This window comes from Ylistrum balloti, unplaced genomic scaffold (assembly GCF_031769215.1).
Source record: "Ylistrum balloti isolate Yb309-2 unplaced genomic scaffold, AGI_CSIRO_Ybal_v1 Utg369776, whole genome shotgun sequence".
Lineage (NCBI taxonomy): Eukaryota > Metazoa > Mollusca > Bivalvia > Pectinida > Pectinidae > Ylistrum > Ylistrum balloti.
Genome location: NW_026781967.1, coordinates 95056 through 121889, shown reverse-complemented (window position 1 = coordinate 121889; position 26834 = coordinate 95056). Strand labels below are relative to the sequence as shown.

At 42.1% G+C, this 26834-nt stretch overlaps 4 protein-coding genes across 4 annotated transcripts; all 4 read left to right on the top strand.

Annotated features, from left to right (window-relative positions):
- Positions 1-21161: 21161 nt before the first annotated feature.
- On the top strand, positions 21162-21833 carry LOC132544021 (antho-RFamide neuropeptides-like). Its single transcript, XM_060207579.1, has one exon. The coding sequence runs from the start codon at positions 21162-21164 to the stop codon at positions 21831-21833; it is 672 nt and encodes a 223-aa protein (XP_060063562.1).
- Positions 21834-21927: 94 nt separating this feature from the next.
- LOC132544020 (octapeptide-repeat protein T2-like) lies at positions 21928-22641 on the top strand. Its single transcript, XM_060207578.1, has one exon. The coding sequence runs from the start codon at positions 21928-21930 to the stop codon at positions 22639-22641; it is 714 nt and encodes a 237-aa protein (XP_060063561.1).
- Positions 22642-24252: 1611 nt separating this feature from the next.
- Positions 24253-25380, top strand: LOC132544018 (spidroin-1-like). The gene has a single exon (XM_060207577.1). The coding sequence runs from the start codon at positions 24253-24255 to the stop codon at positions 25378-25380; it is 1128 nt and encodes a 375-aa protein (XP_060063560.1).
- A 235-nt stretch (positions 25381-25615) lies between these two features.
- Positions 25616-26437, top strand: LOC132544017 (octapeptide-repeat protein T2-like). The gene has a single exon (XM_060207576.1). It carries the CDS (start codon positions 25616-25618, stop codon positions 26435-26437), a length of 822 nt encoding a protein of 273 aa, XP_060063559.1.
- Positions 26438-26834: the final 397 nt, after the last annotated feature.

Genomic DNA, 26834 nt, shown 5'->3' with positions numbered 1-26834 from the left:
TACATTTTAAACAAGTCGTCCGAGAGAGGGGCACAGTTTGTTCTGATAAGTATGCCAATAGTCTGTTGACAGATCTTGTCAACAAACATGACGAAGATGTCAACCAGAAACTCGATTAATTTTAGGATTTCGCCCTCCGTACATTTCTTCTTTGATTTGGACGTATTTTTCACGGAATATGCTTCAATATACTTCACAGCCATTTATTTATACCACCGTTCACATTTCTTGGAAAAAAAAAGCTCTCATGCCAAAAGATCGAAGGCATTTAGATTAGATTTAGATTACAATGGGGATATGGTGATGTACAAAGTGGAAAATATTGCCTTAACATAGAAACGGGAGTTGTTTAACTTATATAAAGCACTTTCCCCGCAATAAAACATTTATATATTAACAATAATAAGATACATCATAATTTATACAGGTACAATATTATGAGACATTATAATTTATATACGTACAATATTAAGATACATTATAATGTATAATGTACAATATTAAGATACATTATAATTTATATATGTACAATATAAGAAACATAATTTATATACGTACAATATTAAGATACATTATAATTTACATACGTACAATATTAAGATACATTATAATTTACATACGTACAATATTAAGATACATTATAATTTACATACGTACAATATTAAGATACATTATAATTTACATACGTACAATATTAAGAGACATTATAATTTACATACGTACAATATTAAGAGACATTATAATTTACATACGTACAATATTAAGAGACATTATAATTTATATACGTACAATAGAAATAATGTAAATAATCGTTTCCGTCACCGATGATAGGAGTCTTTGCTGACCATTACTCCAAGCTCTCTATTTACACAAATATTCGTCACATCTCGTACCTTTGTTTGATCCATCCTGGTCATTCCTGTCCCTCCTTGAAATCTATCTCATTCAAATGACAAGCTCTTCGATGCTTTTAAATTGTTTTTTACGTAATGAAAATCAATTTAAATCTCATTTTAATGTAAATTTCTTTGAATTAATTTCTGCGTTCACTTTATACTTCCTCCCCACGAGCCAGGTTTTATCGACATGTATATACACGGGATCAAATCAGACTCCTGATTCTGAACTGCTAGAGTTACTTCCATTCGTTCATTTAATGAGTTTGTTTTGCAAGAAGCTCGACAGCCGATGGAGGACCGAGAATGATATATCCTATCTGACTTTTATGATATCTCAAACATTATCCCGTTTATCACATTTTAAAAAAAATTCTTACCATAGCGAACTACCTACAATAAAATACACCGTATCATTCATGTTTGTGTCCTGGTGTGTATGACACTTATGAGTTACTACAAAGAGACATAGCTTTTTTGAATAAGTTACTAGAATTGGTATCCGAATCCATTTCCCTGTGTATTACTGTGAACTAGATACATAGTTCAGTTTTGGTAATGAAAAAGGTTATTATTGATAACACAGTTAAATCTATAGAAAAGAGTTCATATAAAAAGTGTGTGTTAAATGTTAATATATAAAATAAAATGTTGTTTAAATAAAAATGTTTACTTTCTTTTTTTAACAGCAAAGTGTCTAATTTCTTATCTCCAGCAGAGTTAAAACTTAAGTCTGTTTTGCAATATTTTTTCTAGAGTATAATATTACGATTGCAGTAAACGGACGTCACGATAAAATTGCGTGGGAACGGGATTATTGTTGCTTAGAAACGGAACCATCCTTCAAGGTTGACGATCACTTTCGCTCTCTGTACAGAGCGATAGTGCGTGTAACCTCTGAAGTATCGATGATGGTTCCAGGAGTACAGAGAGGGATAGTGATCGTAACCCCTGAGTATCGAGGATGGTTCCAGGTGTACAGAGAGGGATAGTGATCGTAACCCCTGAAGTATCGAGGATGGTTCCAGAAGTACAGAGAGGGATAGTAAACGTAACCCTTGAGTATCGAGGATGGTTCCAGGTGTACAGAGAGGGATAGTGATCGTAACCCCTGAAGTATCGATGATGGTTCCAGAAGTACAGAGAGGGCTAGTGATCGTAACCCCTGAGTATCGAGGATGGTTCCAGGTGTACAGAGAGGGATAGTGATCGTAACCCCTGAAGTATCGATGATGGTTCCAGAAGTACAGAGAGGGATAGTAAACGTAACCCTTGAGTATCGAGGATGGTTCCAGGGGTACAGAGAGGGATAGTGACCATAACCCCTGGAGTATCGAGGATTGTTCCAGGGGTACAGAGAGTGATAGTGAATGTAACGCTTTGGGTTTCGAACAAATTTTTTATAAACTGCCAATGGTTCTCTTCAGATAAGAAATACAGACATCAAGACTTCATCAAGGAGAGCTTCCTTTTCCCGCGTTGATAAAGAGCTTATCGTCAAAAGTTTAACGTCCAGTGGTTCTATGTCAAGAAGATTCTACAATGTCGACGTCTAGTGTGATTGATACAGGGTAAGCTCATTCGATTAGTACGCTAGACTAAGATCCGAGGTGCGGAGTTCGACACTACCTTACCACGGCGTTTGTGTTTTTCAGGAAGTTCATCAACAGATTGGACTGTGATAACGTGTGTCCTTGGGGAAGACACGTGACAACCCAACCCCTTCATCCGCTTTACCATTGGTGTTCTGGATCAACGATCCTCCGGTATATTGTTCAGCGAGGTAGCCACCAGCTACTACATGGAGACTCCACCTCAAGGGTAACTATCTATTACCAACATGTTCTCTTGCTTCTGTTTCTTCAAAGTATTCAAATATGGGACACACGTTTCTTTTACTGAAAGCCCGACTTCAATTAGCTTTATTATCAATTGAACTTGTTACCAGGAAAAATAATGTCGAACTAGTCGATTGTCATCACAACAGTCATCACAATAGACATCACAATAGTCATCTCAATAGACATCACAATAGTCATCACAATAGACATCACAATAGTCATCACAATAGACATCACAATAGACATCACAATAGTCATCACAATAGACATCACAATAGTCATCACAATAGATATCACAATAGTCATTACAATAGATATCACAATATCACAATAGACATCACAACCGATCCGTTCGTTCGTCGTCCGTTTGTCGGTTATAATTTTCTATGGAGAATATCACAAACGCTTTAAGAGGTATCAACATGAAATTTCAATTGTAGATAGATCATAATAAGGAGAAATGTCGTGTCTACATGGTGTTTACATTGGTCATACTAAGTGAATTCAGGGCCTGCAACTTCTTAATTACAGAATTATTGCTCTTTGATTAAATTCTGTGTCCAATAAAGTTGTTTTCATGGAGCATTCATCTGTTTCACTGATATTCTTGTCTTGTATAGGTACGCATATACGTGGATTTTGTTTCTATTCATGAAAAGGTATTCCGGTTTCCTGTCGCAATAGGACCCAGCTATTCTATCCTATCAATACAGATTGTTGTAATATAAGACGAATTGTTGTAAACTGGATATCGTTTATACTGCTGGTCTTTACTTTTTCCAATTTTAAATCTAAAGTGTTTTATCATTACGTGGTTATTCATACCTCATAGTCCTGATCATAATTTAGTTTCTAAATAAAGTGTAAAATTTAAATCACCACATAAAATATACATATGTAGCAATCTGCAAATACATGAATGATCACCATTTGTAATCATAAATAATGAATTATGAATGATTAATTTACTGAAAAACATATTAGCCTACTTACATGTCAAGCATCAGTGAGTAATTTTATCAATTAACTTTGACTTCTCTGCATAATATTAATATCACTCCAATTGTTAATTGTTGCTATTTAAGACAACTTTCCGCAGAACGTACATTAGATAACTGTATTTATGAAACTTGTGAACAGTGTGTAATCTGTCTTGAGAATGACATAGTACAGCTTTTTAGCAAATGTAATGAGTTTATAAATTGCACTAAAACGTTTAATTATTAATTTTCTTATGCAGATTATTCCACGAAAATTTGTTGTTCATATAATGACAACCAAAAGGCGACATAATTCTGTCCTGTTGTGACCATAATGGACACGAGTCATGTCCCCCTAATTACGAACGGAAGTTACATGTAAGCAAATCCGTTTTCTTTGACATATATGACACGTGTCATGGTGACCGGAAGGCGACACAATTCTGTTTTGTTGAAAGCAATAAGGGATCACGTTTGGTTTGTGAAATCGGAAGGCAACGTAATTCTTTTTGGACATCAGTTGGGATCTAAATCAACGATGATCGGAAGTCTACTGAGAGTTACCGTTCCTTAAATTTGCTTGTTTTTCTGTCTGGTTTATCGCCACATTAACCCCCCCCCCCCCCCCCCCCCCACCCCCAAAAAAAAAAAAAAAAAAATTGGCAAGCTTGAGGAACTTGCGTTTTCACTATATTCGGCTAAATGATATGAGAGTTATTCCCCTTGACTCGTAAATAGATTCTGTAAGTATGATACGGTCGCTTAATACGTACATTTTTGTTTGCCGTTTTGAAAGTCGGGATTTATGTATCAGACATAATTGTAATCAAACTGTTTCGTTAATTTGTCTAGTTAATCTAGGAGCCGAAGTGTGGATATGTAGGAGGGAGTTATTACAATTAAAATACGAACCAAGTGTAACCTTTATGAACTTCTAGCCGCAATATACGTTCACCGCTTCTATTTATCTCGGTCGGTGTAGCGTCAGACTAGTAAACCAGAAGCCAAGGGTTCGAATCCTAGCGGATGTGTTGAAGTATTTATATGAGTTGAGATGAACTGGTTCGGATTTCGTGTAGAGTGCTGAGCCCTTAACAGAAAAAAAATAAGTAAAATAAAAAGGACCAGAATATACACGTCCTCTCTGTTCATACCACACCTGGTACCACTGGCCTAATTCCATCCCAAGTACAAAGGGATCTTGAATATCCATCAATATTTCCCCTCGTCAATATTCCTTTCCAAACAACAGCTCCCATTCTTGTGGTAAAAGGGATATGCTTACAAAAACAGTGATTTATCCTACTACCTCCAGTATGTAATGATGAGATCAGTCATACTAATGTCATTTTCATTACACCAGTTTCCATTAACTGCAACCTTGTATCAGCTGTAGGATTGATCTAATACCACAACTAGCCATATCCTCCTGCCTCCGTAAGTAGTCTCTCTCTCTCTCTCTGTCTCTCTCTCTCTCTCTCTCTCTCTCTCTCTCTCTCTGTCTGTCTGTCTGTCTGTCTCTCTCTCTCTCTCTGTCTGTCTGTCTGTCTGTCTGTCTCTCTCTCTCTCTCTCTCTCTCTCTCTCTCTCTCTCTCTCTCTCTCTCTCTCTCTCTCTGTCTGTCTGTCTCTCTCTCTCTCTCTCTCTCTCTGTCTCTCTCTCTCTCTGTCTCTCTCTCTCTCTCTCTCTCTCTCTCTCTCTCTCTCTCTCTCTCTCTCTCTCTCTCTCTCTCTCTCTCTCTCTCTCTCTCTCTCTCTCTCTCTCTCTCTCTCTCTCTCTCTCTCTCTCTCTCTCTCTCTCTCTCTCTCTCTCTGTCTCTCTCTCTCTCTCTCTCTCTCTCTCTCTCTCTCTCTCTCTCTCTCTCTCTCTCTCTCTGTCTGTCTGTCTCTCTCTCTCTCTGTCTGTCTGTCTCTCTCTCTCTCTCTCTCTCTCTTTGAGTGTAATTTTTTTATTGTTCTCTGTTTCTTTTTTACTTTTTTTGTGTCTTGATTTTTGATTTTTTAGGTCTGCTTTCATGTTGTATATATTTTAACATTTAATATGTTGTACCGAATGCTTTGATGATGATGATGATGATGATGATGATGATGATGATGATGATGATGATGATTGAGGCGGAGAAGGACGACGACGATAATTGTGGAAGAAGAGGGAGGAAGAGGAGGATGACGACGACAACGATAATTATAATGTAACACATCGGTAAATGTTTTAAAATCTACCAAACACGATTCAGTAAAGCAAGAAATCGGTCAGTTCAAAATTACATACACGTGGTATCAATATTTCTACATCACCTTGATCGAATTTATCTCGCTTTCAGGCAGTGCCTTGTTTTATTACGTCACGATCACGCCATAACTTTCCTCCAGGCGATATGAACCGCAGCTTTGTACACATAAATTGCTTACGTCATCAAAAGGTATACATGTTGAGACACCGACAGGAAATAATGACGCAATATATAGCCAATTAAACACCATTTTAGCAGAATGTGATAACCTAGTGTCAATAAAGATGATAAAGGAACATCAACGTGTCATATTGAAAAATGACATTGTTAAACTCCTTTTTGATTTGTTTACCAGTATTGATCAAGTCGATTAACCTGCAGCATATTAAGACAAATAAAGCACATCTACATTGTAGGGGCATTGTAAGACACAATCAATGTAAACATTGTTCCAAATAGGACAAGGACTGTACTACAGACACAGTTGTAAGATAGTACCTTTCAATCATAGATTCAGAAAAGTTACAATAGAACCGAATTTTGAATTAAAGGTATATGAAGGACGTTTTTGACTGAAAGTAGAATATGTGATATGCTATTCACTATAAGACTAGCTAACGTAATAGCCGAGGCATTTGAGTTTTTATATTCTTTGTTTTCTACCGTTATCTATAATTGTTCTTATAATGAAATTAGAGTGCTTAATATGGCGTTTTGACGTATATATCGAGATTGTTTTATTTATAATTTTACTAATGAAGTCTTGGGTAGATTAAAATACATTTTCCCAATAATTATCACCACAAAGAACCGGTTTATAATACCGTGTAGTCTGTTATTTTCGCGGGGAAAACATTTTCACTATATCACGGTACAGTAACGTGATCGCTATGCGGTATGTGAATTCTGACTTGGTGGATCACTTTCTGAGAAAATCATATTCTAACCGTAAATATATCAGTATGATTCGATAAAAAGGGTCATAGGAAGAAAATTGTAAAAAAAGATATGGTTTTGCGAGTCCCTCTTTTTAACGTTGCTTTGCCAAATTGAACATAAAAATATAGTATTTTTTGCAATGCATAATTACATTTTAGTAAAAGAAGTGAAATTCGTCAGAAAAAATACCGCCCGAAGATAAAGAAAGATTTTTATTCACGATATATCTAAGAATAAGTAGTGGGGAACGAGTATTCAACATCTTCTGACGCCTGTAGTGGAAACATCAGCAACATGTAATTTGAGCTATTGAATTACTCTCTTACATCTAAAGTTTCAACATAACATTACCAGAATTAAAGCTTTAGAAATTGTGATCTTCATGCTTGAAATAACATCAGCATACAGCTGTTTATCTAGGACTGGTCATTGACGCTTATAAACACATGAAATGTTGAAACCTATGAAGCACATCAAGTGGTCGAAAGAGAAGTCAGAATGTGAATAGGGTGCGCGTTAGTTCCATGATTCAATCAATTCCATAATTTTCAACGACGGGATTATTTGGAAAAAAGAATGACAAGTACATCTGTATATCCTGAACCAAGGATATGGTTACTTCGCTTTTCTATCGCGACGCTATATATTGCAGGGTTTTATTGGGTTAGTGATGCAAACGTGACTTTGTGGTAATGTTACTTGAGCTTATCTTGTGACGTTAAGATAAAGATACTGGGAGTTTATACTGTGACGCTATGATAAAGATACTGGGAGTTTATACTGTAAAGTTATGATACAGATACCGGGGGTTTATACTGTGACGCTATGATAAAGATACTGGGAGTTTATACTGTAAAGTTATGATACAGATACCGGGGGTTTATACTGTGACGCTATGATAAAGATACTGGGAGTTTATACTGTGACGCTATGGTAAAGATACTGGGAGTTTATACTGTGACGCTATGATAAAGATACTGGGAGTTTATACTGTAAAGTTATGATACAGATACCGGGGGTTTATACTGTGACGCTATGATAAAGATACCGGGAGTTTATACTGTGACGCTATGATAAAGATACTGGGAGTTTATGCTGTAAAGTTATGATACAGATACCGGGGGTTTATACTGTGAAGCTATGATAAAGATACTGGGAGTTTATACTGTGACGCTATGATAAAGATACTGGGAGTTTATACTGTGACGCTATGATAAAGATACTGGGAGTTTATACTGTGACGCTATGATAAAGATACTGGGGGTTTATACTGTGACGCTATGTTAAAGATACTGGGAGTTTATACTGTGACGCTATGATAAAGATACTATGGGTTTATACTGTGACGCTATGATAAAGATACTAGGGGTTTATACTGTGACGCTATGATAAAGATACTGGGGGTTTATACTGTGACGCTATGATAAAGATACCGGGAGTTTATACTGTGATGCTATGATAAAGATACTGGGAGTTTATACTGTGACGCTATGATAAACATACTAGGACTTTTATCCTTTGACGCTATGATAAAGATACCGGGAGTTTATACTGTGACGCTATGATAAAGATACTGGGAGTTTATACTGTGACGCTATGATAAAGATACTGGGGGTTTATACTGTGACGCTATGATAAAGATTCTGGGAGTTTATACTGTAAAGTTATGATACAGATACCGGGGGTTTATACTGTGACGCTATGATAAAGATACCGGGAGTTTATACTGTGACGCTATGATAAAGATACTGGGAGTCTATACTGTGACGCTATGATAAAGATACTGGGAGTTTATACTGTGACGCTATGTTAAAGATACTGGGAGTTTATACTGTGACGCTATGTTAAAGATACTGGGAGTTTATACTGTGACGCTATGTTAAAGATACTGGGAGTTTATACTGTGACGCTATGATAAAGATACTGGGAGTTTATACTGTGACGCTATGATAAAGATACTGGGGGTTTATACTTTGACGCTATGATAAAGATACTGGGAGTTTATACTGTGACGCTATGATAAAGATACTGGGGGTTTATACTGTGACGCTATGTTAAAGATACTGGGAGTTTATACTGTGACGCTATGTTAAAGATACTGGGAGTTTATACTGTGACGCTATGATAAAGATACTGGGAGTTTATACTGTGACGCTATGATAAAGATACTGGGGGTTTATACTTTGACGCTATGATAAAGATACTGGGAGTTTATACTGTAAAGTTATGATACAGATACCGGGGATTTATACTGTGACGCTATGATAAAGATACCGGGAGTTTATACTGTAAAGTTATGATACAGATACTGGGGGTTTATACTGTGACTCTATGATAAAGATACTGGGGGTTTATACTGTGACGCTATGATAAAGATACTGGGAGTTTATACTGTAAAGTTATGATACACATACTGGGGGTTTATACTGTGACGCTATGATAAAGATACCGGGAGTTTATACTGTAAAGTTATGATACAGATACCGGGGGTTTATACTGTGACGCTATGATAAAGATACCGGGAGTTTATACTGTAAAGTTATGATACAGATACTGGGGGTTTATACTGTGACTCTATGATAAAGATACTGGGAGTTTATACTGTGACGCTATGATAAAGATACTGGGGGTTTATACTGTGACGCTATGATAAAGATACTGGGAGTTTATACTGTGACGCTATGATAAAGATATTGGGAGTTTATACAGTGACGCTATGGTATTTTCCTGACTCGATGTTGTGTCAGTAATATAAATTAACATGGAGTTGATAAGGTTACCTTGTAAGGTGTCTTGCAGTAATGAAGGAGTGTGGAAATTTCCGTGACCCTGTCACACGTATATCTGAGGTCTATAATAACTGTCCCTTCACACCTTCATGTCATGCGGTGTGTCACGATCCTTGGGGCCTCGTCTCACTGACCTACTGCTGGTATTCATTGTCTAGTGTGTTGTCTGCTGTAAGTTTGAGTAAAACTGTATTCATTATCTACATAATTGAATAATGTTGGACATTTTATATCAGAACGAGCAGGCGCTTATGTGCTATTTCGTAATCAATTAATTTTGCATTACGTTTTATATGTGTAGCCTTTACATATCAAACTATTGGCACAAGCTGACAAGGTTTGCTGAGTTTAACCTGTCAATTCTATCATATGTTACTGAGCTAGTGATTGGCGGGTTCACCACCCTATAATTGTTACCAAGCATGTGATTGGCGGGTTCACCACCCTACACTCTACTAATTTACATACTAGATAGAGAAGAGGAATTCATTCTGTAATTCAAAGCCATTATCATGGAATCAGGTAAATACAAAGGGCGAGGCCATGCCATGAACTCGTTAATCCCGAATGCACGAATGGCCAGGTCTCCATTCTTCTCGTACACGTCAGTTTGGATAGAGACAAAGACACGAGCCTAGACATTTCGTAATACATTTTAACTTTCTATATTATATAAGATATTCCAACCCTGATATATAGGAAACTGAATGGAAACATGATTAATATTTTGAGTATAATCAACGATAAATATTAACAAAATACACCATGTGGATTTTCTAGCCTGATATATCAAAACTAAAACAGAGAAAATTAGAAGAAACATTGTAAACAGATGGAATTTGGAACAGTTTCCCCGAATACATGGATAGGTTCTCTGTCGCCAACAATTAATCTTTGTAACCGATCTTTTTGTTCATTTTGGAAAATCATGAAACAAGCATTTGACAGGTTCTGTGACCGGGAATGACGATTAATTCTATGTTATTTCTGAAGTTAGATACGGAACATTCATATTGTTATATCATGCCTGTTATGGCGGCCATGTGGGATGGTTAATTTGAATAAACAGCACTGAGGTTTGCGGAGAAGAAGAAGAAGCAGGAGGAGGGGGAAGAATGAAGGAGAGGAGAAGAAGAAAAAGAAGAAGGAGGAGGGGAGGGGATAAAATGGAGGAGGGGAAGAAGAAAAAGGAGTAGGAGGAGGGGAGGGGATAAAATGGGGGAGGGGAAGAAGAAAAAGGAGTAGGAGGAGAGGGAGGAGGGGAGGAGGAGGAGGAGGAGGGGGGGAAGAAAGAGGAAGAGGGGAAGAAGAGAGAAGAAAAAGAAAAAGGAGGAGGGAAAAGAATGAGGAAGAGGGGAAGAAGAGAGAAGAAAAAGAAAAAGGAGGAGGGAAAAGAATGAGGAAGAGGGGAAGAAGAGAGAAGAAAAAGAAAAAGGAGGAGGGAAAAGAATGAGGAAGAGGGGAAGAAGAGAGAAGAAAAAGAAAAAGGAGGAGGGAAAAGAATGAGGAAGAGGGGAAGAAGAAAAAGGAGGAGGAGGGGAGGGGATAAAATGGGGGAGGGGAAGAAGAAAGAGGAGGAGGAGGTGGGGGAGGAAGAGGAGGAGGAGGGGAAGAATGAGGAAGAGGGGAGGAAGAAAAAGGAAGGAGAAGGAGGGGAGGCGAAAAAGAGGAAGGGAAGGCAAACAGGAGGAGGAGGAGAAGGAGGAGAAGGAGGAGGAGGAGGAGGGAAGAATGAGGAAGAGAAGAAGAAGAAAAAAGTAGAAGGAGGAGGGGGAAGAATGAGGAAGAGGGGAAGAAGAAAAAGGAGGAAGAGGGGGAATAGGAGTATACGAATATTTGTAAATAATTTTATTTTGACAAGAACTTATCAATTTGCAGACGATTTAATCAGAAGCCATAAAAAGAGTTTGTTTATTTCTTTACTTATTTATTTTGAGTATGCGACTAAGCACTTTATTTGTTTATTTATTTATTTATTTACTTTGAGTATGCGACTAAGCACTTTATTTGTTTATTTATCTATTTATTTACTTTGAGTATGCGACTAAGCACTTTATTTGTTTATTTATTTATTTATTTACTTTGAGTATGCGACTAAGCACTTTATTTGTTTATTTATTTATTTATTTACTTTGAGTATGCGACTAAGCACTTTATTTGTTTATTTATTTATTTACATGTACTTTGAGTATGCGACTAAGCACTTTATTTGTTTATTTATTTATTTATTTACTTTGAGTATGCGACTAAGCACTTTATTTATTTATTTATTTATTTACTTTGAGTATGCGACTAAGCACTTTATTTGTTTATTTATTTACATGTACTTTGAGTATGCGACTAAGCACTTTATTTGTTTATTTATTTATTTATTTACTTTGAGTATGCGACTAAGCACTTTATTTATTTATTTATTTATTTATTTATTTACTTTGAGTATGCGACTAAGCACTTTATTTGTTTATTTATTTACATGTACTTTGAGTATGCGACTAAGCACTTTATTTATTTATTTATTTACTTTGAGTATGCGACTAAGCACTTTATTTGTTTATTTATTTACTTTGGGTATGCGACTAAGCACTTTATTTGTTTATTTATTTATTTACATGTACTTTGAGTATGCGACTAAGCACTTTATTTGTTTATTTTTTTATTTATTTACTTTGAGTATGCGACTAAGCACTTTATTTATTTATTTGTTTATTTACTTTGAGTATGCGACTAAGCACTTTATTTGTTTATTTATTTATTCATTTACTTTGAGTATGCGACTAAGCACTTTATTAGTTTATTTATTTACTTTGAGTATGCGACTAAGCACTTTATTTGTTTATTTATTTACTTTGAGTATGCGACTAAGCACTTTATTTGCATTGTTATTACAAATTACAACGGTAAGAAACCGAGAGGTCACGGTCGGTTACTCATGGTTAACATCAGAAGGGTTTAGCCCACTGTTTCCTGTGTTAAACCCCCACTAAAGTACATCGCCGCAAGTTATAGAGAAATGGCTGCGTCAGACATATATAGTTTACATTGACTAGAACATACAGGTGAGATAGAGGATTACCTAGCATCTTACTGTCAAACATCAACGAAAACCTTCATGTCTTGTTTTCATTTATTTACATTTAGGAACGGGGAGTTTAAGGCTTATGCTACTTTATAGCGTGTTTTTCTTTTGTCGGAATCCTCTAGCTCATCGCTAGAATATTTTTTGTTGTAAGAAGGTATGGAAGTGTTACATTTTACCACCGTCTAAATTTTGATGATAATTGATTATCTTCACGCAAGTAACATGCCCCCTTAACAAGCTAGATGACATCCAAATTCATGTTTTATTAGAACATGTTTATAATTCATAGCAAAGTACATCATCATCATCATCATCATCATCATCATCATCATCATCAACAACAACAACAACATCAACATCATCATCAACAACAATAACAACCTTTATTCCCCAAAATTGAGAGTGTGTAAAAACAAAAGTATTCAAAACAACTGCGAAACCTTTTTTTACCACTTATCTTGCGCACGAGGTGTCTTATTGTGGGAGGAAACCGGCGTACACAGGGAAAACCCATGTGGTCAGACAGGTGACTCCATACCTTTTCAAGTCTGTTCCGGGAATCGAATCCCGGTGAAAGAAGAGTGCATTTCCACTGCGCCATCCGAAAACCCAATATGTAACAATGATCATTTTTTGATATTCTGTTGGTGTTAACTAAGTGGTATATTACGTGTTAACTAAGTGGTATATTACGTGTTAACTAAGTGGTATATTACGTGTTAACTAAGTGGTATATTACGTGTTAACTAAGTGGTATATTACGTGTTAACTAAGTGGTATATTACGTGTTAACTAAGTGGTATATTACGTGTTAACTAAGTGGTATATTACGTGTTAACTAAGTGGTGTATTACGTGTTAACTAAGTGGTATATTACGTGTTAACTAAGTGGTATATTACGTGTTAACTAAGTGGTATATAACGTGTTAACTAAGTGGTATATTACGTGTTAACTAAGTGGTGTATTACGTGTTAACTAAGTGGTATATTACGTGTTAACTAAGTGGTATATAACGTGTTAACTAAGTGGTGTATTACGTGTTAACTAAGTGGTATATAACGTGTTAACTAAGTGGTGTATTACGTGTTAACTAAGTGGTATATTACGTGTTAACTAAGTGGTATATAACGTGTTAACTAAGTGGTGTATTACGTGTTAACTAAGTGGTGTATTACGTGTTAACTAAGTGGTATATTACGTGTTAACTAAGTGGTATATTACGTTTCTGTTTCCTTGTGCAACTAGTGCGCTGTCATCATTTCACGTCAGCTTTAGAATAAGGATAAAGGCTTCTTCATCAAACCTGTTGACAATAACTTCATTGCACTTGGTGCCAAGTTTATGAGTACATGTAATGTGCCTACGAGTCCTTCATTATCTCTATCAGATACCGATGTTGGATTTGTTTCCAGCTAAAATAATATAGGTCACGGACGTAAAAAAACATAATCAAATATCTTGCATTCCTAATCAAAATGTTAATTACATTCTTTCACTACTAACACATATTTCAGCGCTTGTAGTATTTCCTGTTGTTCTCGATGTCATTAGCACCCTAACATAACATGTAGAATTATCATAGCCAGGAAATGTCGCGGACTAACTGGACTCCCGGTAATGTGTCACGCGATTTGAATACATTTTTACTAATTAAGGTTAATAATTTGACGATTCAAATGATGTCTACTGCCCACATGTTACGTGTATTGTATACGAACAGCACCGACTGCCCCAGCCTGTAGCGGCGTCACGATAAATACATTAACGCTGACATTATCCTATAGCTTTGAACTTTTCAAAAATGACTTCCACATGTTCGTCTCCTTGTACAGCATGAAAGGTATTTCCAACACTAGAATTTCACCTTGAAAAAATTTAAAAAGAGAAGAAAATCCTTCACATTTCGATATCTTCATGTCAGTTTATATACCTCCCGATCCACCTGAGACATAGATGATGATTAATAAACAATGTTGTATTTCACATAATATCTACTTTTGTTTTCAAAGATACTGATTTCGCTTTACTATTTAATACTATAAAGATTTTTAACCGTTTGTAGCGCCATTTTTCTGGTCGCCTTGACAACGACATTATAAGCGGAAGTCCGATATGATAGAATTGGTATTTAACTGCACGCGGGGACAGTACTTAACCCCACACATGCTAAATCTTCTTCCAATCAAAAATTTGATTTTTATGACAGCCAGACAATAAAATCGTTTCTGGCATGACATATCCTTGTCAAGTGACAACAGGTTATTAAAACACTGTAATGCTTTCTTTCAGACCCAGTAAAAGGTTACTGCAAATGTCGTTATAAAACCTTGGACAAAAGAACAGAAATTCTTACAACACAGCCAGTAGAAGATTTAAGTTTCGATGACTAAACGATCACTTTCATCAGACAAATGAGCAGTGTGGGGAGCGTACAAGTAGCTACTTAGCACTGACGTACGTAGCGTACGAGGTGGTAAGGAATTGACCAATTTTTGCGGCTGTAAAATAATCCTGTGTAAATTAAGGTAAAAATAGAATGACGAGATAGTAAAACGAATAGAGAAAAAAGTGCACAATGTGGTAACAATGTACTGTAGTCAATTAGGCTTTGTTTAACACATAGACGTATCGATAGCATTGTTTCTTTATAAAGCAAGACATTTACTGATAACGGTGATGCCACGCAATAATACCATTGTGAATTTTCCATTTCTAGACAGTAACATCAATTGTTCCCGCTGATTCGGAAGTCAAAAGTTTGTTTATACGTTACGGTATCCACGATAAACTAATAAACATTTCACGCTTTCTAGAGATGAAGATTATATGAAAATTAATGTAAATAACAACCATTCTAATATTGCTGAGAATACATCACTGTAAATACAGAAACGGCACATTTACTAAATTCGATAGAAATTTTACACGTCAGATGTCGCCAAAGAACCAGTCAGATGTCGCCAAAGAATCAGTCAGATGTCGTCATAGAACCAGTCATATGTCGTCATAGAATCAGTCAGTTCTCGTCATAGAATCAGTCAGATGTCGTCATAGAACCAGTCAGATGTCGTCATAGAATCAGTCAGTTGTCGTCATAGAATAAGTCAGATGTCGTCATAGAATCAGTCAGATGTCGTCATAGAATCAGTCAGATGTCGTCATAGAACCAGTCAGATGTCGTCATAGAATAAGTCAGATGTCGTCATAGAATCAGTCAGATGTCGTCATAGAATAAGTCAGATGTCGTCATAGAATCAGTAAGACGTCGTCATAGAATCAGTAAGATGTCGTCATAGAATCAGTCAGATGTCGTCATAGAACCAGTCAGATGTCGTCATAGAATAAGTCAGATGTCGTCATAGAATCAGTAAGATGTCGTCATAGAATCAGTAAGATGTCGTCATAGAATCAGTAAGATGTCGTCATAGAATCAGTCAGATGTCGTCATAGAATAAGTCAGATGTCGTCATAGAATCAGTAAGATGTCGTCATAGAATCAGTAAGATGTCGTCATAGAATCAGTCAGATGTCGTCATAGAATAAGTCAGATGTCGTCATAGAATCAGTAAGATGTCGTCATAGAATCAGTCAGATGTCGTCATAGAACCAGTCAGATGTCGTCATAGAATAAGTCAGATGTCGTCATAGAATCAGTAAGATGTCGTCATAGAATCAGTCAGATGTCGTCATAGAACCAGTCATATGTCGTCATAGAATCAGTCAGATGTCGTATAGAACCAGTCAGATGTCGTCATAGAAACATGCTAACTTTTTGGCCTCCTTGTATTTTTAAGGGTTTTCATGAAAGAAATTCTATCACGATTCGCTCAATAATGATGTTTAATATTAAAAGTACGGATTTGTTTACGTTTGTATTCTCTCTATGGGGTTGTCTGATTATCTGACCGGAGCACCAGGAAAGATAGCAAAACAAAAAGAAGACGGAAACCGGAAAGACCAAAACCTAAGGAAAACAGGAAACGGTTATAACAAAGGAAAGGTTAGAAACAGGAACCGGAAACACAGGAACAAAATGAAAATAGCATTTGTCCTTGTAACAACGGGGATGGAATTGGGGATTCATTGTCATGTTATCATAACGACGGGGAAAGAATTAGGGGTTCATTGTCATGTTATCATAACTACGGGGAAGGAATTAGGGGTTCATTGTCATGTCATCATAACGACGGGGAAGGAATTAGGGGTTCATTGTCATGTCATCATAACGACGGGGAAGGAATTAGGGATTCATTGTCATGTCATCATAACGACGGGGAAGGAATTAGGGGTTCATTGTCATGTTATCATAACGACGGGGAAGGAATTAGGGGTTCATTGTCATGTCATCATAACAACGGGGAAGGAATTAGGGATTCATTGTCATGTCATCATAACGACGGGGAAGGAATTAGGGGTTCATTGTCATGTCATCATAACAACGGGGAAGGAATTAGGGATTCATTGTCATGTCATCATAACAACGGGGAAGGAATTAGGGGTTCATTGTCATGTCATCATAACGACGGGGAAGGAATTAGGGATTCATTGTCATGTCATCATAACGACGGGGAAGGAATTAGGGATTCATTGTCATGTCATCATAACGACGGGGAAGGAATTAGGGATTCATTGTCATGTCATCATAACGACGGGGAAGGAATTAGGGGTTCATTGTCATGTCATCTAATGATAAAAAGAAGTTGACATTCGCCTCTTTTATACCATTCATGGTCTGTTTACAGATCTTTACACGACATGTAGACGTATTATTGGAATAATGACACAAACGATGCGTCGCGTTTAGAACGGATGACAGCTGTTTGTAAAGATAACTTTCTCGGACATATTAATGTGTTCTGTGATCAGGAAACACGGTCCGGATATGTTTTGTGATGTACAATACGTCTGAAAGCGAAATAACCTGTAAAACTGGAATGACAGTTAAGTTCTGTCGTAATAATCACGACAGCGATTACATCAGCATTTTAAAAACATTTATCACTAACACCTGTTTAAATCACACCGAATGCGATTTTCAAATTAAAAAGGAAAAACAAGTTTTATAAAGTTTGGAACAGGATCGTGCACTTTTATGTTAAAGATCTGTTGTATCCATGGGTGTATCAGAACCTCTAACCTCTAGCAATGGAAATCAAAGCTGAAATTAGCCTTCAATTGTTGGGATGATCAAGACTGCAGCTAACAGTCGAGACGACTTGGTCCTTGTTCCTAAAATTGCCTGACGTGCAGACTTTAAGAGTTTGGTATTCAATATTGTTTTTTTGGGTTGTAATAAACTAATTAATGTAACCCCTCTCAAACAACCAGTAAAATCCAAACTTTATCTCCACCTAGACAAATAGAAAAACTGCAAACTTTACCTCCTCTCAAACAACCATCAAAGAACCAAACTTTACCTCCTCTCAAACAACCATCAAAGATTCAAACTTTACCTCATTCCAAACAACCATCAAAGATCCAAACTTTGACTCATCTCAAACAGCCATCAAAGATCCAAATCTTACCTCCTTCCAAACAGCCATCAAAGATCCAAATCTTACCACCTTCTAAACAGCCATCAAAGATCCAAATCTTACCTCCTTCCAAACAGCCATCAAAGATCCAAATCTTACCTCCTTCCAAACAACCATCAAAGATCCAAATCTTACCTCCTTCCAAACAGCCATCAAAGATCCAAATCATACCTCCTTCCAAACAGCCATCAAAGATCCAAATCTTACCTCCTTCCAAACAACCATCAAAGATCCAATTTTTAACTCCTTCCAAACAGCCATCAAAGATCCAAATCTTACCTCCTTCCAAACAGCCATCAAAGATCCAAATCTTACCTCCTTCCAAACAACCATCAAAGATCCAAATCTTACCTCCTTCCAAACAACCATCAAAGATCCAAATTTTACCTCCTTCCAAACAACCATCAAAGATCCAAATTTTACCTCCTTCCAAACAACCATCAAAGATCCAAATTTTACCTCCTTCCAAACAACCATTAAAGATCCAAACTTTACCTTCTCTCAAACAATTAGTTAAAATCCAAAAAAATGAAAACTCTACAAATTTCTCGTAACATAGCCCTTGTCCAACATTATAACCGCGACACTTCAGCACAAGTGTGTAAAACTTTTACTTCTGTCTATGAAGACAACCAGCTTTTTCTTGGTGATATCCCAATTAACATACTTTCCGTTTGACCAGACATTTAATTTCCATTACATCAATAATTAATTAAATGAAATCCTTTTTGGCTGCTATTATCGTCAGTATCCACATAAACCTAGTATTTCGAAACAAAACGTTCAGGTATACCGTAAATATGAAAAGACAGGGGATTCATTAACTAAATACTTTAACTATTTGCAAACCTTTTTAAAATTAATATTTAAAAAAGTAAATGGTGTTTTCACGAATAAGGCAAGACATTATGAAATCAAATACCGATCTCACGTGGAAAAAAGAGTTTTCGTGTCGTTGTAAATATTAGTGTTATGATAATTTTTCTTGTGCATTTGCTGTTGTTTAATTTTGTATTCTGTCTCCACTGTTTCGTTTGCAATGCTTTTCTTTATTCTTAGTTTCTGTGGTGTGTTATTGACTCGTCAGAGACTATTGTGTTTTAGTGTCTCATCAGATACTGTTGTGTGTTACCTTTCGTCAGATACTGTTGTGTGTTACTGTCTCGTCAGATACTGTTGTGTTTTAGTGTCTCGTCAGATACTGTTGTGTTTTATTGTCTCGTCAGATACTGTTGTGTGTTACTGTCTTGTCAGAGACTGTTGTGTTTTAGTGTCTCGTCAGATACTGTTGTGTTTTAGTGTCTCGTCAGTTGCCTGTGTTGTGTGTTATTGTCTCGTCAGTTGTCTGTATTGTGTTTTAGTGTCTCGTCAGTTGCCTGTGTTGTATGTTATTGTCTCGTCATTTGTCTGTGTTGTGTGTTAGTGTCTCATCAGTTTTCTGTGTTGTGGTTTATTGTCTTGTCAGTTGTTTCTGTTGTGTTTTAGTGTCTCGTCAGTTGCCTGTGTTGTGTGTTAGTGTCTAGTCTGTTTTCTGTATTGTGTTTTAGTGTCTCGTCAGAGACTGTTGTGTTTTAGTGTCTCGTCAGATATTGTAGTGTGTTACTGTCTCGTCTGTTGTCTGTATTGTGTTTTATTGTCTCGTCAGTTGCCTGTGTTGTGTGTTAGTGTGTCGTCTGTTGTCTGTATTGTGTTTCAGTGTCTCGTCAGTTTCCTGTGTTGTGTTTTAGTGTCTCGTCAGTTTCCTGTTTTGGGTGTTATTATCTCGTCAGTTGTCTATGTTGTGTTTTAGTGTTTCATCAGTTGTCTGTATTGTGTTTTACTGTCTCGTCAGTTGCCTGTGTTGTGTGTTAGTGTGTCGTCTGTTGTCTGTATTGTGTTTCAGTGTCTCGTCAGTTTCCTGTGTTGTGTTTTAGTGTCTCGTCAGTTTCCTGTGTTGTGTTTTAGTGTCTCGTCAGTTTCCTGTTTTGGGTGTTATTATCTCGTCAGTTGTCTATGTTGTGTTTTAGTGTTTCATCAGTTGTCTATGTTGTGTTTTAGTATCTCGTCAGTTGTCTGTGTTGTGTGTTAGTGTCTCATCAGTTTTCTGTGTTGTGGTTTATTGTCTTGTCAGTTGTTTCTGTTGTGTTTTATTGTCTCGTCAGTTGTCTGTGTTGTGTATTAGTATCTCGTCAGTGTCCTGTGTTGGGTGTTAGTGTCTCGTTAGTTTCCTGTATTGTGTTTCAGTGTCTCGTCAGAGACTCTTGTGTTTTAGTGTCTCGTCAGATACTGTTGTGTGTTGCTGTCTCGTCAGAAACTGTTGTGTTTTAGTGTCTCATCAGATACTCTTGTGTGTAACTGTCTCGTCAGATACTGTTGTGTGATGTTGTCTCGCTAGATACTGTTGTGTTTTAGTGTCTCGTCAGTTGCCTGTGTTGCGTGTCATTGTGTCTTCTATTTGCTGTGTTGTGTCTTAGTGTGTCGTCAGTTGTCTGTGGTGTGTGTTAGTGTCTAGTCAGTTGCCTGTTTTGGGTATAAGTGTCTCGTCAGTTGCCTGTGGTGTGTGTTATTATCTCGCCAGTTGTCTGTGTTGGGTTTAAATGTCTCGTCAGTTGGCTGTGTTTGGTAAGTTAGTATCTCGTCAGTTGCCTGTGTTGGGTTATATTGTCTCGTAAGTTGTCTGTGTTGTGTTTTACTGTCTCGTCAGTTGCCGTTGTTGTGTTTAGATGTCTTGTAGTTACCGTTGCGTTCTAGTATCTCATCAGTTGCAGTATCTTGTATCTAAGTGTCTGGTCAGTTGGAGTTTTTGTGTTTTAACGTCACATAAGGGGACAGGGCAGGGGAGGAAGAGGAGGGCAGGCAGGGGAAGATAGGCGGGGGAGGAAGGAGAGAACATGCAGGGAAAAAGAGGCAGGGGAGGAAGAGGAGGGCAGGCAGGCAGGAACGGAAAGGCAGGGGAGGCAGAGGAGGGAAGGCATGGAAAGAGAGGAAGGGGAGGGAAGGCAGGGAAAGAGAGGCAGGGAAGGAAAAGGAGGGCAGGCAGGCAGCCAGGAAAAGAGAGGCATGGGAGAAAGAGGAAGGCAGGCAGGGAAAGAGAGGCAGAAGAGGAGGGGAGGACAGGCAGGAAAAGAGAGGCAGGGGAGGAAGAGGAGGGAAGGCATGGAAAGAAAGGAAGGGGATGGAAGGGCAGTCAGGCATGGAAAGAGAGGCAGGGGAAGGAATGGGATGGCATACAGGGAAAGATAGGAAGGGGAGGGCAGGCAGGCAGGGAAGGAGAGGCAGGGGAGGAAGAGGAGGGAAGGCATGGAAAGAAAGGAAGGGGATGGAAGGGCAGTCAGGCATGGAAAGAGAGGCAGGGGAAGGAATGGGATGGCATACAGGGAAAGATAGGAAGGGGAGGGCAGGCAGGCAGGGAAGGAGAGGCAGGGGAGGAAGAGGAGGGCAGGGCAGGCAGGGAAAGAGAGGCATTGGAGGAAGGGGAGGAGAGGGATGGCAGGGAAAGAGAGGCATGGGAGGAAGGGGAGGGCAGGCTTGGAAAGAGAGGAAGGGGAGGGCAGGGAGGTTAGAGAGGAAGGGAAGGAAAGGGAGGGCAGGCAGACAGGCAGGCAGGAAAGGAGAGGCAGAGGAGGAATAGGAGGGGGCAGGCAGGGAAAGAGAGGCATGGGAGGAAGAGGAGGGGGAAGGCAGGGAAAGAGAGGCAGGGGAGGAAGGAGAGGGCAGGCAGAGAAAGAGAGGCAGGGGAGGAAGAGGAAGGCATGCAGGGAAAGAGAGGCAGGGAAGGAAAAGGAGGGCAGGCAGGCAGGCAGGAAAAGAGAGGCAGAGGAGGAATGGGAGGACACGCAGGGAAAGAGAGGCAGAGGAGGAAGGGGAGGCAGGCAGGGAAAGAGAGGCAGGGAAGGAAAAGTAGGGCAGGCAGGCAGGAAAAGAGAGGCAGAGGAGGAAGGGGAGGACACGCAGGGAAAGAGAGACATGGGAGGAAGAGGAGGGGGCAGGCAGGGAAAGAGAGGCATGGGAGGAAGGGGAGGGCAGGCAGAGAAAGAGAGACAGAGGAGGAAGGGGAGGACACGCAGGGAAAGAGAGACATGGGAGGAAGAGGAGGGGGCAGGCAGAGAAAGAGAAGCATGGGAGGAAGAGGAGGGAAGGCATGGAAAGAAAGGAAGGGGATGGAAGGGCAGTCAGGCACGGAAAGAGAGGCAGGGGAAGGAATGGGATGGCATACAGGGAAAGATAGGAAGGGGAGGGCAGGCAGGCAGGGAAGGAGAGGCAGGGGAGGAAGATGAGGGGAGGGCAGACAGGGAAAGAGAGGCATGGGAGGAAGGGGAGGGGAGGGCAGGCAGGGAAAGAGAGGCATTGGAGGAAGGGGAGGGCTGGTAGGGAAAGAGAGGCATGGGAGGAAGGGGAGGGCAGGCATGGAAAGAGTGGCAGGGGATGGAAGGGCAGGCAGACAGGGAAGGAAAGAGAATCAGGGAGGAAGGGGATGGCAGGCAGGGAAAGAAAGGAAGTGGAGGGCAGGGAGGTTAGAGAGGAAGAGAAGGAAAGTGAGGGCAGGCTGACAGGCAGGCAGGAAAGGAGAGGCAGGGGAGGAATAGGAGGGGGAAGGCAGGGAAAGAGAGGCATGGGAGAAAGGGGAGTGGAGGGAAGGCAGGGAAAGACAGGCAGTGAAGGCAGGGGAGGGCATGCATAGAACGAGAGGCAGGTGGGAAAGAGGAGGGCAGACAGGGAAAGAGAGGCATGGGAGGAAGGGGAGGGCAGACAGGGAAAGAGAGGCAGGGGAGGAAGGGAAGGGCAGGCAGAGAAATAGAGGCAGAGGAGGAAGGGGAGGCAGGCAGGGAAAGAGAGGCAGGGGAGGAAGAGGAAGGCATGCAGGGAAAGAGAGGCGGGGAAGGAAAAGGAGGGCAGGCAGGCAGGCAGGAAAAGAGAGGCAGAGGAGGAAGGGGAGGACACGCAGGAAAAGAGAGGCAGAGGAGGAAGGGGAGGCAGGCAGGGAAAGAGAGGCAGGGAAGGAAAAGGAGGGCAGGCAGGCAGGAAAAGAGAGGCAGAGGAAGAAGAGGAGGGCAGGAAGGGAAAGAGAGATATGGGAGGAAGAGGAGGGGCCAGGCAGAGAAAGAGAGGCATGGGAGGAAGAGGAGGGAAGGCATGGAAAGAGAGACATGGGAGGAAGAGGAGGGGGCAGGCAGAGAAAGAGAGGCATGGGAGGAAGGGGAGGGCAGAGCAGGCAGGGAAAAAGAGGCAGGGGAGGAAGGGGAGGACAGGCAGAGAAAGAGAGACAGAGGAGGAAGGGGAGGCAGGCAGGGAAAGAGAGGCATGGGAGGACGGGGAGGGCAGGCAGGAAAAGAGAAGCAGGAGAGGAAGAGGAGGGAAGGCAGAGAAAGAAAGACAGAGGAGGAAGGGGAGGCAGGCAGAAAGAGAGAGGGGAGGACGGGGAGGGCAGGCAGGAGAGGAAGAGGAGGGCAGGCAGAGAAAGAAAGACAGAGGAGGAAGGGGAGGGCAGGCAGGGAAAGAGAGGCATGGGAGGAAGAGGAGGGGGCAGGCAGGGAAAGAGAGGCAGGGGAGGAAGGGGAGGGAAGGCAGAGAAAGAGAGGCAGAGGAGGAAGAGGGGGGCAGGAAGGGAAAGAGAGACATGGGAGGAAGAGGAGGGGGCAGGCAGAGAAAGAGAGGCATGGGAGGAAGGGGAGGGCAGGGCAGGCAGGGAAAGAGAGGCAGGGAGGGGAGGGCAGGCAGAGAAAGAGAGACAGAGGAGGAAGTGGAGGCAGGCAGGGAAAGAGAGGCATGGGAGGACGGGGAGGGCAGGCAGGAAAAGAGAGGCAGGGGAGGAAGAGGAGGGAAGGCATGGAAAGAAAGGAAGGGGATGGAAGGGCTGTCAGGCAGGGAAAGAGAGGCAGGGGAGGAATGGGATGGCATACAGGGAACGATAGGAAGGGGAGGGCAGGGAGGTAAGAGAGGCAGTGAAGGAAAGGGAGGGCAGGCAGGCAGGGAAGGAGAGGCATGGGAGGAAGAGGAGGGGGCAGGCAGGGAAAGAGAGGCAGGGGAGGAAGGGGAGGGCAGGCAGAGAAAGAGAGGCAGAGGAGGAAGAGGAGGGCAGGCAGGGAAAGAGAGACATGGGAGGAAGAGGAGGGGGCAGGCAGAGAAAGAGAGGCATGGGAGGAAGGGGAGGGCAGGGCAGGCAGGGAAAGAGAGGCAGGGGAGGAAGGGGAGGGCAGGCAGGGAAAGAGAGACAGAGGAGGAAGGGGAGGCAGGCAGGGAAAGAGAGGCATGGGAGGACGGGGAGGTCAGGCCGGAAAACAGAGGCAGGGGAGGAAGAGGAGGGAAGGCATGGAAAGAAAGGAAGGGGATGGAAGGGCTGTCAGGCAGAGGAGGAAGGGAGGCAGGGAGAGAGGCAGGGGAGGAATGGGATGGCAGGCAGGGAACGAGGGAGGAAGGGGAGGGCAGGGAGGTAAGAGAGGCAGTGAAGGAAAGGGAGGGCAGGCAGACAGGGAAGGAGAGGCATGGGAGGAAGAGGAGGGGGCAGGCAGGGAAAGAGAGGCAGGGGAGGAAGGGGAGGGCAGGCAGAGAAAGAGAGGCAGAGGAGGAAGAGGAGGGCAGGCAGGGAAAGAGAGACATGGGAGGAAGAGGAGGGGGCAGGCAGAGAAAGAGAGGCATGGGAGGAAGGGGAGGGCAGGGGCAGGGAAAGAGAGGCAGGGAGGAAGGGGAGGCAGGCAGGGAAAGAGAGGCATGGGAGGAGGGGGGCAGGCAGGAGAGGCAGGGAGGAAGAGAGGCATGGAAAGAGGAGGAAGGGGAGGAGGGCTGAGAGGCAGGGAAAGAGAGGCAGGGAGAGGAGGAGGGGAGGCAGGAGAGAGAAGAGGAGGAAGGGGAGGGCAGGCAGAGGTAAGAGAGGCAGAGGAGGGAGGGAGGGAGGGCAGGGAAGGAGAGGCATGGGAGGAAGAGGAGGGGGCAGGCAGGGAAAGAGAGGCAGGGGAGGAGGGGGAGGGTAGGGCAGACAGTGAAAGAGAGGCATTGGAGGAAAGGGAGGGGAGGGCAGACAGGGAAAGAGAGGCATTGGAGGAAGGGGAGGAGGGCAGGCAGGGAAAGAGAGGCATGGGAGGAAGGGGAGGGCAGGCAGGGAAAGAGAGGTAGGGGATGAAGGGGAGGGCAGGCAGAGAAAGAAAGACAGAGGAGGAAGGGGAGGGCAGGCAGGGAAAGAGAGGCATGGGAGGAGGGGAGGGGAGGGCAGAGAGGAGGGAAGGGAGAGAGAGGAGAGGAGGAAGGGAGGGCAGGCAGAGGGCAGGCAGGGGAGAGGCAGGGAAAGAGAGGCAGGCAGGGAAAGAGAGGCAAGGGGGGAGGGCAGGCAGGGAAAGAGAGGCAGAGAGGCATGGGAGAGAGGCAGGTGAGAAAGAGGGCAGGCAGCAGGAGGGGAAAAGAGGCAGGGAGAGAAGGAGGGGGAGGGCAGAGAGAGGCAGGGAGGGGAGGGCAGGCAGAGAAAGAGAGACAGAGGAGGAGGGCAGGCAGGGCAGGGAAAGAGAGGCAGGGAGGAAGGGGAGGGCAGGCAGGGAAAGAGAGGCAGGGAGGAAGGGAGGGCAGGCAGGAAAGAGAGGCAGGGGAGGAAGAGAGGGCAGGGAAAGAGAGAGGGAGGAAGGGAGGGGCAGGCAGGGAAAGAGAGGCAGGGGAGGAAGGGGAGGGCAGGCAGAGAAAGAGAGACAGAGGAGGAAGGGGAGGCAGGCAGGGAAAGAGAGGCATGGGAGGACGGGGAGGGCAGGCAGGAAAAGAGAGGCAGGGGAGGAAGAGGAGGGAAGGCAGGGAAAGAAAGGAAGGGGATGGAAAGAGAGGAGAGGCAGGGGAGGAATGGGATGGCATACAGGGAACGATAGGAAGGGGAGGGCAGGGAGGTAAGAGAGGCAGTGAAGGAAAGGGAGGGCAGGCAGGCAGGGAAGGAGAGGCATGGGAGGAAGGGGAGGGCAGGCAGAGAAAGAGAGGCAGAGGAGGAAGAGGAGGGAAGGCAGGGAAAGAGAGACATGGGAGGAAGAGGAGGGGGCATGCAGAGAAAGAGAGCCATGGGAGGAAGGGGAGGGCAGGGATGGCAGGGAAAGAGAGGCAGGGGAGGAAGGGGAGGGCAGGCAGAGAAAGAGAGACAGAGGAGGAAGGGGAGGCAGGCAGGGAAAGAGAGGCATGGGAGGACGGGGAGGGCAGGCAGTAAAAGATAGACAGAGGAGGAAGGGGAGGCAGGCAGGGAAAGAGAGGCATGGGAGGAGGGGGAGGGGAGGGCAGGCAGGGAAAGAGAGGCATTGGAGGAAGGGGAGGGAGGGCAGGCAGGGGAAGAGAGGCATTGGAGGAAGGGGAGGAGGGCAGGCAGGGAAAGAGAGGCATGGGAGGAGTGGGAGGGGAGGGCAGGTAGGGAAAGAGAGGCATTGGAGGAAGGGGAGGGCAGGCAGGGAAAGAGAGGCATTGGATGAAGGGGAGGAGAGGGATGGTAGGGAAAGAGAGGCATGGGAAGAAGGGGAGGGTAGGCTTGGAAAGAGAGGCAGGGGAGGAAGAGAAAGGCATGCAGGGAAAGAGAGGCAGGAAAGGAAAAGGAGGGCAGACAGGCAGGCAGG